The following is a 12500-nucleotide window of genomic DNA, read 5'->3' on the forward strand; positions in this document are numbered from 1 at the left end:
CTCTGAGCAGTAGTGAGCGTTTCGCTCTGAGCAGTGCTGAGTGTTCTGCTCTGAGCAGTGGAGCGTTCTGCTCTGAGCAGTGGTGAGTGTTCTGCTCTGAGCAGCTGAGTGTTCTGCTCTGAGCAGTGGTGAGTGTTCTGCTCTGAGCAGTGGTGAGTGTTCTGCTCTGAGCAGTGGCGAGTGTTCTGCTCTGAGCAGTGGAGTGTTCTGCTCTGAGCAGTAGTGAGCGATCTGTTCTGAGCAGTGAAGCATTCTGCTCTGAGCAGTAGTGAGCGATCTGCTCTGAGCAGTGAAGCATTCTGCTCTGAGCAGTAGTGAGCGATCTGCTCTGAGCAGTAGTGAGTGATCTACTCCGAGCAGTGGCGAGTGTTCTGCTCTGAGCAGTGGTGAGTGTTCTGCTCTGAGCAGTGGCGAGTGTTCTGCTCTGAGCAGTGGAGTGTTCTGCTCTGAGCAGTAGTGAGCGATCTGTTCTGAGCAGTGAAGCATTCTGCTCTGAGCAGTGAAGCATTCTGCTCTGAGCAGTAGTGAGCGATCTGCTCTGAGCAGTGAAGCATTCTGCTCTGAGCAGTAGTAGTGAGCGATCTGTTCTGAGCAGTGGAGCGTTCTGCTCTGAGCAGTTGTGAGCGATCTGTTCAGAGCAGTGGTGAGTGTTCTGCTCTGAGCAGTGGAGCGTTCTGCTCTGAGCAGTTGTGAGCGTACTGCTCTGAGCCTCAGAGCGTTCTGTTTGAGGCCTCACTGCTCGCTGAGTGTCTTTCAGACCACCAGACGTGAAGATGAGAGCTGGCAGTAAATCCCTGCTGTGTTATGGATTAGATGTTCATATTTCCTTGGATAGGAAGCTTCCTGTATGTTCAGAGGTACAGCCTCTTCAGCTCATCAATATTCACATCCAGGGTGTCGGAGAATACATCACTTTATTAGACACACTCAAACCCCCGTGTCTCTGGGCTCGGTTCCGAGAAACCTCCACAGACAGGAGGTGTCGAGGTACAGTCATCTGCATGACAATGGGATACGACAAATATACACGGGAATAAAGAAAGGCAAAAGAACTGACGGATAAAGAGTGGATTAAAGAAAAAAGGTGTTTGATGAAAGAGGAGAGAGCGAGAGAGAGAGCGAGAGAGAGAGAGAGAGAGAGAGAGAGAGAGAGAGAGAGAGAGAGAAAGAGAGAGAGAAAGAGAGAGAGAGAGGGGAGAGGTAGATAGAGAGAGAACCAGGGTTGGAGGAAAGCTAATACACCTGATGAAAGAATATTTTACGTAATCCCACACACAAAAAAGAGCTAAGCTTTTAGCCTTGCAACCATAGCAACCAGGTGCTTGCAATGACATGGTGCTGTTAATGCGGGTGGAGCTCGTGGTGGATGACAGTCAACCTTCATCCAACTGTAGCAATTCAATGAGCTGTCTGGGTTAGAGGAGGAGAGAAGAGAGGACGAAAGGTGAGGAGAGGAGAGGAGAGGAGAGGAAAGTAAAGAAGAGAAGAGAAGGAGAGAAGGAGAGGAGAGGAGAGGAAAGAAAGAGGAGAAGAGAGGAGGAGAGGAGACACAGACAGCCTGGCTGGTCCTCCCGTCTTCACTAAAACATGATTATGCATCACATCTGCTTTATGGAATACGACTGACACCTGGGAAGTCAGGTAGGGGGGTTGGGTTCTACATTAGCCTGGCTCTGCCCGCTTAAGTACTTCCGCTCAATTTTCATTTCCCTTCAGTACTACGAGTGGCTGAGAGCAATGACGTTACAGTCAGCTCTCGTTGACGAACATCTTTACGCACAGCGTTTGGTTTGTTTACAGCCTGCCTGCAACGTGATTCCTGGTCAAACGTTAGCGGTTGGTTTTGGCAGATCCAGAGTGGCACTGGGCAGGTCCAATAGTTTTCAGCTTCAACAGACACCCGCCTTCAATGAGTTAACATTAGTCAATTGAGCGGGGCCAGACTCTCTCTGCAAATGAAATGAAGTACGAGAGTCTGGTAGGACCAGGCTAGTTCTACACATTACTAATAACCCAATAACAATATAATTCCACCAATGAGTTGAGAGTCTTTGCAGAGACAGGAAGAACACAGTATAAATTAGCTCATTTATTGAGCTTCTCTAAACCTCAATTACTACGACGAGATAGAACAGAATAGAACGTGCATGCGTCTGTGCGTGTGTGTGTGTGCGTGTTTGTGTGTGTGTGTGTAAGAGCGAGGTCATGGCAGGTTACGGGAGCGATAAAGGCGGAGGGAGAAAGAGAGAGAGAAGGGGGAGAGAGTGACTGAGAGAGAGAGAAGGGGGAGAGAGTGACTAAGAGAGAGAGAAGGGGAGAGAGTGACTGAGAGAGAGAGAAGGGGGAGAGAGTGACTGAGAGAGAGAGAAGGGGGAGAGAGTGACTGAGAGAGAGAGAATGGGGAGAGAGTGACTAAGAGAGAGAGTGAAAGAAAGAGAAATAGACGCTTTTTACACAAACATGCAGGTAAGGGAGAACGGGGGAGAGAGAAGGCTCTGAGGCAGCAGACACACGATGGGGACATGTCCCCGCGCCAGAGGAGCGAAGCCAGGCGGGACGGGGACACACTAGGATGTGCTGAGCTGATGAACACGTCACACCTGATAAGGATTAATGCACACACACACACACACGCACACACTAATGCAAACTAACACACACACACACACACGCAAACATAAACAAACACACACTAATACACACACACACACACACACACACACTAACACTCATGCTAGTACACACATACACGCATGCACACACACACACACAGCCATTAATACAAACACACACACAGAAGTATATGTACAAACACACACCAATACACAGAAGCAATCATGTGCACCACTCGCCAACACAAAAAAACAATGTCCCTATATTACATACTCCCACACAATCACACACACACACACACACACACACACACACACACACACACACACACACACACACACACACACACACACACACACACACACAGCAGCCATTGCTAACTGAATTACAGGGAAATCGTTTTTCATTGGCCATTGCACATCCCCATGGGTAAAGGAGAAGTGACACCCCTATAATGAGTTTGTGTGTTTATTAAGTTAACTCACACCTGTGTGTATGTCTGTATTGTATGTGTGTGTGTGTGTGTGTGTGTGTGTGTGTGTGTGTGTGTGTGTGTGTGTGTGTGTGTGTGTGTGTGTGTGTGTGTGTGTGTGTGTGTGTGTGTGTGTGTGTGTGTGTGTGTGTGTGTGTTGCATGTTTATCTTTTGGGGATGTTTTGATAAAAATCACATCATCAATTTAGATCAGCTAAGCTAGATAAATGGGATTTCACACCTGGGTTCAGTGTGGAAAGATGTGCTTGTGCTTTCACACACACACACACACACACACACACACACACACACACACACACACACACACACACACACACACACACACACACACACACACACACACACACACAGACACACACACACACACACACACACACACAAACACACAAACACGTGGTGATTGCAAAAGGGAACTCAGCCACAGGGGACAATGATGATCCCTTATCACTGTCATTTTGAGCCCAGCAAGGATCTCCAATCCTAAAGGATCCAGGAATCACAGACGCCTAATGGCCTGAGCCCCAGCCAGCAACACCGTGAATTTGGAGGAAGCATCATAATGGCTCCCTGTAACCCATCAGACCCCACAGCGAGGATGAAGGACATGGTTGCTCTGACTTACAAACGGAATAAACAGGCACATTTTGATACTATTAACTAGTGTTGTATCAGCAGTGTGTGTGTGTGTGTGTGTGTGTGTGTGTGTGTGTGTGTGTGTGTGTGTGTGTGTGTGTGTGTGTGTGTGTGTGTGTGTGTGTGTGTGTGTGTGTGTGTGTGTGTGTGTGTGTGTGTGTTTCAATAGGCAGGCGATTCAAAATAAATAATTCATAACACAATTAGTTAAAATAATTAGTGTAGGAGGATACATTTTTAAACAGAAATTCGATAATGATTAATACATTATTCCTGGCTTTTTATGAGCAGAGCAAGGTTTTAAACTACCAAAGTTAGTCCCTTCCACTCTGGTTCCATTTCAACCATATGTGATTGACAGGCAAGATGGATTCCCTGAACTAATCAGGGAAGAGATGGCCTGATTGGTCAAAATTGAGCCGGGAGAGATGAAGGCCAGTCTAACTAGAAGCAGATATAACGTTATATATAGTCCCTTTTCTAACAAATCATACTCTAGGAATAGTGGGTGGGGCCTGGGAGTGGGCGGAGCCTGAGAGCAACAGACAGGAAGTGTTGAGCACGGCTGGTTGTTCTCCACAGAGTGAGAAGGAGCGGCGGTAATGAGCTGAGGTGCTAATGGGTCACACTGCTGAACTCCATGACACACACACACACACACACACACACACACACACACACACACACACACACACACACAGGAAGAGAGACGGAGAGAGACAGAGAGAGAGAGAGAGAGAGAGAGAGAGAGAGAGAGAGAGAGAGAGAGAGAGAGAGAGAGAGAGAGAGAGAGAGAACAAATTCATTGAACAAATTCAATGTTCATGACTGCCTATCCCCATCGGGCACACCAGGAAAGAAACAAACATTTCATACATCGCTCTGACAGTTGTTCAGCTCCTGGTTAGAGTAGAGATGTTTCTGACAGATAAGACAGACCTCAACACCGTTCAGTGTCATAAACATATGGCCTGTTTAGCCCTGTGATTAAGGGTGATACAAATAAAACTGAATTGAATTGAATCTCTTACACAGATCGGGAATGTGTGTCACATATCTCATGTCACCATGGGTGTGACATGAGACATGTCTGTGAATGGGTAAGGGTGACAGAGAGAGAGCAAAATCGAGAGAGAGAGAGAGAGAGAGAGAGAGAGAGAGAGAGAGAGAGAGAGAGAGAGAGAGAGAGAGAGAGAGAGAGAGAGAGAGAGAGAGAGAGAGAGAGAGAGAGAATGAGAGATACAGAGAGAGTGCAAATAGAGAGAGTGAGAGAGCGCTTTGACTTTTATCCACATTAGGGAGAATGCTTAACTTCAATAAAACATGAGGTGGCGTTGCTCTGTAGTTATGTTTGTGTGTGTGTGTGTGTGTGTGTGTGTGTGTGTGTGTGTGTGTGTGTGTGTGTGTGTGTGTGTGTGTGTGTGTGTGTGTGTGTATATGTGTCTCTTAGAATGTGTGTGTCTGCTGCACAAGTGTGTGTGTGTGTGTGTGTGTGTGTGTGTGTGTGTGTGTGTGTGTGTGTGTGTGTGTGTGTGTGTGTGTGTGTGTGTGTGTGTGTGTGTGTGTGTGTGTCTCAGCTCACCTGGGGGCGGATGACTCTCTCAATGTTTTTCAGCGCTGTGTCAGGAGAGGGGGGGGAGCAGTCCGGAGTGGGGCCCGTGCAGCCGTTCCCATGGTTACCAAATTCCCCATCATTCACTGTCACCTGGGGCGAGTGGCCTTTGGATTGAATGGGCGTGAGAGAGAGAGAGAGAGAGAGAGAGAGAGAGAGAGAGAGAGAGAGAGAGAGAGAGAGAGAGAGAGAGAGAGAGAGAGAGAGAGAGAGAGAGAGAGAGAGAGAGAGAGAGAGAGAGAGAGAAGAGAGAGAGAGAGAGAGAGAGAGAGAGAGAGAGAGAGAGAGAGAGAGAGAGAGAGAGAGAGAGAGAGAGAGAGATGTTTCATTTTCAACAAAATCATTTCATCAGCAGTAGTTTGGTAATGCAGGTTTAACAAACCATGATATATGATTAAGTTCCCAAACCATAATTATGCACAGTTCACTGAGCCCCATATGAGAGTTTAACAAAACAAGCATTCCAGCTCTATAAATATCGCCCATGTACAGCCGGAGAGTGTTCAGACTGTGAACTCAAAGAGCCCTTCACCCCCCTCATCATGGGTCTGCTGCGTCATGGACCAGGGAGCAGACTGAGGTGAAGTGAAATTAACTTTACATTTATATAGCGCTTTTCAAGTCACCCAAAGCGCTTAACAGTGAAGGGGGGGACCTCACTAACCACCACCAATGCATAGCACCCACATGGGTGATGCACGGCAGCCATTCGGCGCAAGAACCCTCACCACACACCAGCTTGAGGTCGAGAGTGAGGGAATTACTGAATCAGCCAATCATACAGGGGGATTACAATGGGGCCAGATTGAATGAGCCTGGTTAGTGGTTGGGCAGTTTTAGCCAGGAAACCGGGGAACCCCCACTCCCTGCTACATTAAAGTCCCTCCCATCATGAGTGTCTTGAGGCTACCTGTCGGTCCTAGAGAACAGATCTGTGAAGGCTAATCAGTATGTAAAGGTTAACCGTGTCGATACACAAAGATCAAGTCAGCGAGCACAAGGATGCTCGAGGAGGAGGCAGAGAGTGGGCTGCGAACCCAGAACCGTCGGCTTGGCATCACAAACACCCAACAGACAAACACCACACAAACCAACGTAAGTATGTGAAGTATACTTCATATACTTCATAAATACACATATGCACACACATGCTAGACAATGCATTTGTGTGTGTTGACGCGGCATCGCTGAGCGGGCGAACGAGGAGAAGAACGAGGAGATGAGGGGGAGAGGCTGAGGTGGCAGCAATTAAACTTCAGAGGACAAAACCACCGTCTGGATCAACCCACCGGAGGAGACACACATACACACACACGCATAGAAAGACACACACACAAAAACACACACCCACACTCAAACACGTACAGAAAGACACACACACATACAAACATATGTACGGACATACAGAAAGATACACAAACAGCACTGCAGCGTACACAAACACACACACATACACACACACACACAAACACATACACATAAACGCTGGTGTGTCGGATTATGTATTTCAAACAAAAGTGATGGAAAAGGGGAATGCTTTGATGAATACCCTCATTGCTGCCAGATATTTCTAGACTTGATGTGTGTGTGTGTGTGTGTGTGTGTGTGTGTGTGTGTGTGTGTGTGTGTGTGTGTTTGTGTGTGTGTGTGTGTGTGTGTGTGTGTGTGTGTGTGTGTGTGTGTGTGTGTGTGTGTGTGTGTGTGTGTGTGTGTGTGTGTGTGTGCTTACCCTGCGGTCAGCTTCGCCTCGACGCCTCTCTGATGCCACTCTCATGGTGTGCGTGCGTGGTGTGTGTACACGTGTGTGTATGCGTGTATACATGGGTGTGTATGCGTGCACATGTTTGCTATGCGTGTATGCGTGTGTGTATGCGTGTGTGTATGTGCACGTTCTCATACCAACTGACAGCCATGAATGCTGAACTCTCCATGGATCCTGATTCAGCGTGTTAATGCAGAGTTAACGTATTAAAGAGTTCTCTTAGAGCTCATCAAGGAACTCATCTCCTCTCCCTTTGTTCTGGTGATGAATGGCTGCAGGTTCCGTACTTTCTATCCCAGGTTCCAGACCAACTGTCTATCCCCAGGCTTACTGTCTATCCCCAGACCTACTGTCTAATCCCGAGGCTTACTGTCTATCCCGACTTACTGTCTATCCCAGGTTCCAGACGTACTGTCTAGCCCAGGTTCCAGATGTACTGTCTATCTCCAGACTTACTGTCTATCCCCAGACCTACTGTCTATCTCCAGACCTACTGTCTATCCCTAGACCTACTGTCTATCCCAGGTTCCAGACTTACTGTCTATCCCCAGACCTAATGTCTATCCCCAGACCTACTGTCTATCCCAGGTTCCAGACTTACTGTCTATCCCCAGACCTACTGTCTATCCCCAGACCTACTGTCTATCCCAGGTTCCAGACATACTGTCTATCCCCAGACCTATTGTCCATCCCCAGACCTACTATCTATCCCAGGTTCCAGATATACTTTCTATCCCCAGACCTACTGTCTATCACAGGTTCCAGACATACTGTCTATCCCCAGACCTACTGTCTATCCCCAGACCTACTGTCTAACCCCAGACTTACTGTCTATCCCAGGTTCCAGACTTACTGTGCATCCCAGGTTACAGACATACTGTCTATCCCCAGACCTACTGTCTATCCCCATACTTAATGTCTAACCCCAGACTTATTCGATATTACTTTGATTTTGTGCAATAATAAACAGTTTAATTATATATGTAGTAGTATCTAGTATTGTTAAGGAATATATTTTAGAACATGTATTATATAACAATGTTATATTCTTTCACAGCCCTGTTGTCTATAAAGTACGGCCCAGCGTGTAAATGAAGGAGACTTTAGTCTATCAGGGCTCTAAGTGGAGGATGGAACAGCTGGGATACCCCGACCACTCGCTGACCTTTGACCCTGCTTGTCAAATATACCAGCTCAAAATACTCATACACACATGCACATGCACGCGCACACACACCTCTCACCGGGGACGGTTGTGGGGACTTGCATGCATGCAAATTAGTCTCTTTTCACCACACATGAGCTGGGCTAGGCTAGGATGTGCGAGGATGGGCTAGGCTAGGATGGGCTAGGATGGGCTAGGATGGGCTAGCCTCCTGCTCCACCCTGTAGTCTGTCCTGCTCCAGCCTGCAATCTGTCCTGCTCCACTCTGCACCACCCGTCAGTCTGTCCTGCTCCACTCTGCTCCACCCTTCAGTCTGTCCTGCTCCACCCTTCAGTCTGTCCTGCTCCACTCTGCTCCACCCTTCAGTCTGTCCTGCTCCACTCTGCTCCACCCTTCAGTCTGTCCTGCTCCACTCTGCTCAACCCTTCAGTCTGTCCTGCTCCACTCTGCTCCACCCTTCAGTCTGTCCTGCTCCACTCTGCTCCACCCTTCAGTCTGTCCTGCTCCACTCTGCTCCACCCTTCAGTCTGTCCTGCTCCACTCTGCTCCACCCTTCAGTCTGTCCTGCACCACTCTGCTCCACCCTTCAGTCTGTCCTGCTCCATCCTTCAGTCTGTCCTGCTCCACCCTTCAGTCTGTCCTGCTCCACCCTTCAGTCTGTCCTGCTCCACCCTTCAGTCTGTCCTGCTCCACTCTGCACCACTCTGCTCCACCCTTCAGTCTGTCCTGCTCCACCCTTCAGTCTGTCCTACTCCACCCTTCAGTCTGTCCTGCTCCACCCTTCAGTCTGTCCTACTCCACCCTTCAGTCTGTCCTGCTCCACCCTTCAGTCTGTCCTGCTCCACTCTGCACCACTCTGCTCCACCCTTCAGTCTGTCCTGCTCCACCCTGCACCACCCTGCACCAAGCTGCTCCTATCAGCCTGAGGACGTGTTCTCACTGCGCCCCGATCAGAACAACGTGTCCAAACTCTTTCTGTCCACACCAGCGATTTCACTGGTCGCCGCCTGTCTCACTGAGAGGCAGGCGGGTTGCAGGAGATGAGAGGATCATCTTCAGTATCACCGCAGTCATCGCTTTCTGGGAGATTTGTTTTGCAGGCATTTTCAGATTTAGGAGGATCTCTTTGAAATCTCCTGCATTCTCCCCCCATCACTCTCCCCTCACCCTCACTTTACCTCCCTCCCCCTCACTCTCTGTCACTCTATCAATGAGGGAAATGAAAACATACGCAGACATGCAAACACCAACTGGTGTACACGCACACACACACACACACACACACACACACACACAGACACACTCACACACACCCTGGCTGTATTGGTATAGGACTAGGTATTGGACCTCACACTAGCATGGAATGGGGGGGTATCAGTTCCCATGGCAACCTACAGGTGACTCACAAGCCGAGAACCGGCGGTGCAGTTGCCGTGACAACTGACACTAGCGCATCGCCATGGGAGCGAGAGGAGGAGAGCGCGCGGCCGTGGGCGGCGTTCTGTTTGGTGCGCTTTAGCTTTCTGTTATTTTCTGAGGGGTTTGTTGTGGTTGACTGAGTGCTGCCATGTTCCGCAGTGAAAACAACTATGGGCACCGCAGCCCACACAATGCACCCCGTTACGATGGGCAACAGCAAGCATAGCTTCATAGCACACGACCACTGGCTAATATTGAAGGAAGCTCTTAAATAGAGTGACCCCTATTTAAGGTCTGAGTTACCCCATGTTTAAGGTCTGAGTGACCCCTGTTTAAGGTGGAAATGAATCCCTATTTAAGATCTTAGTGAACACCTGTTACGGTCTGAGTGACACACCTGTTTGAAGTGTAAGTGAATCCCTGTTTAAGGTCTGAGTGAACCCCTGTTTAAGGTCTGAGTGAAACCCTGTTTTAAAGTCTGAGTGACCCCTGTCTAACATTATCTAACATTAACCGCAAACTACCCCACATAACATCATCTACAGCTGTAAACTACCCCACATAGCATTATATACAGCTGTAAACTAACCCACATTGCATTATATACAGCTGTAAACTAGGACATCCCATCATCTATATCAGGAAACAACCATGTAACATTACCTACAGGTGTAAACTACCCTAGCATCACATTACAGGGTATCTAAAGCTGATTTGGTAGTCGACTCAACCAAGGGTAAGTCAGCAAGTTAACATTATGTTACCTCCACTCCTACTCCTGTTATATCATGACATGACCCTTAGCGGCAGAAATTACATATTATACCCTTAATGGATGATGAGATGCTGTATCATGATGATACATTTGTGTGTGGTAGTTCACAGTCAAATCTAAACTACACTTTCCAAAAGATGACTGGCCTGCAGCCAAGTCTTAACATTTTACACAAGAATAACATTTTATTTTGGATTCAGGAAAGTTCCGCCATCACTTCTGGTAGAAGATCAATCATCTGAGATATGACTCCCCTTCACATCTCGTTTATGCGTTACAAATGAAACGATCTTTGGTTAATTGGCCTTAATGTTCCCCCGGGTTTGACATGATAAATGATCATGTTGTGAGGATCATTAGCAGGAACCACGGCAGGAGCCATCAACACCTCAACAGGAAACTCCAATTAACCACCAATTAAACTCGCGCTCTCTCGCTCTCTCTCTCTACGAATATAGAGGTCTTCGGTTTGTGTTCCTGAGGACTTTAGTTCTTCAGTTTGTTTTCCTAACGTTGTTAGGACTTCAGAGGTCTTCGGTTTGTGAGGAATTTAGAGGTCTTAAAGGGTATATATTATACCGCCAGGTGTGAGTGTGATTAGCCATTACAAGCTGTTTTGAAAATGTGCAGCTTCTGAAATCACAGGTGGGCGTGTCCACCTAGATGTATGACGGATAGATGAGAAACTTTTTTGCTGCAATCCACTGGGTAGTCTGGTAGACCGATCCATCCAGCACACATCTAGGTGGACACGCCCACCTGTGATGTCAGAAGCTGCACATTTTCAAAACGGCTTGTAGCGGCTAATCACACTCACGCCTGGTGGTATAATATGTCCCCTTTGAGCTTGTGTTCCTACCGTTGTTGTGTGCAGCGGTCTGGCAGCTGCTGATGTCCAGGGAGCTGGGTTTACGTGTGACGGCAGAGGTTACCGAGGTCACCAGCTCGTAGGGATTCTCCTCGTCCTCCGGGGAGAAGACCTCCAGCGAGGGAGAGCCCACGAGATCAGCCTGGGTCTCCTGGAGGGAGAAAGAGAGACAGAGAGTACATAAAAGTCGTCTGCTGTGAGGATAAGAGCGTGTTAGCTTGTGGTCTTGTTTGTTTCTTCCTTCTTGCTTTAACCTGGACATTCTAAACCGGCCATAACAACCGTTTCTATGAACACAATGATCCATCAGCTGGTCTTACCATTCCCAAGGGTCACAGCTCAAAATAAGATGAGAAAGTTGTTCTGTTTCATCATTGATATCAGCACAAGTCTTCTTTGTTCAACCCTGTGGTGCATATTATAACACACATCCATGATGTCTGGGGTTTGGTTATCAAGCATTATTGGGTTTGTTGCTTTGTGCCTTTGATTTGCCTGCAACTTCATGGGAAAGAAAAACATTCCTGTCCCCTAGCAGCTAAGCTCTCCCAGGCCTGGCAGCCAGTAACTTCTGCAGGGAGAGGAGAAACAGGGCTTGGAGCTGCTCAGAGATCCATCTTGTCAGCAGATCCATGCTGTTTACCGACGCCTTGTACCTTGCCAACAACACAGTAGTTCCAGCATATTAACCACCCTGCTCTAATCCTTGGGTCTTTGCAGCCACGCATGAGGGAGGTGATCTGTAGAGCTAGGAAAGCCTGCCTCATGTTCCAACGATTGTGTGGCTGCGGTTAAATAATATCTATTCAGCGAGATGTCTCCATTCTGCCCTAACCCTGACCCTGAACCAGACTTTACGAACATCGCTTTCATTTTGCTCTTCAAATTGACCTTTTACAAACAAATCGAAGAATGTAAAATAGCACTTAAGTGAAGATGTGAGAGATAGCGAGAGCGCGAGAGAGACAGAGAGAGAGAGAAGCTCACAACCAAACCAGTTTCTCACGCAGACGTGTGACCAAGGAGCGAAGAGGCAAAACAAAACTAACTTTATCTCCGGTGAGAGAAACTTTATCAAAATGACCACACAGATGTCCGCATTTTTCCCATAATGCAACGCTTCATCCCCAGCTGTCACACGGCGTCCCGTCTGTGTTG

At 47.8% G+C, this 12500-nt stretch overlaps 1 protein-coding gene across 1 annotated transcript in view; it reads right to left on the reverse strand.

Annotated features, from left to right (window-relative positions):
• The window catches only part of anks1b (ankyrin repeat and sterile alpha motif domain containing 1B), a 124071-nt gene that overhangs the window by 54842 nt on the left and 56729 nt on the right, over positions 1–12500 (reverse strand). The window contains 2 exon segments of the mRNA XM_030342100.1: positions 5323–5459; positions 11334–11493. Coding sequence (XP_030197960.1) covers positions 5323–5459; positions 11334–11493 — 297 coding nt within the window.

The sequence above is a fragment of the Gadus morhua genome, chromosome 19, assembly GCF_902167405.1.
Source record: "Gadus morhua chromosome 19, gadMor3.0, whole genome shotgun sequence".
Classification (NCBI taxonomy): domain Eukaryota; kingdom Metazoa; phylum Chordata; class Actinopteri; order Gadiformes; family Gadidae; genus Gadus; species Gadus morhua.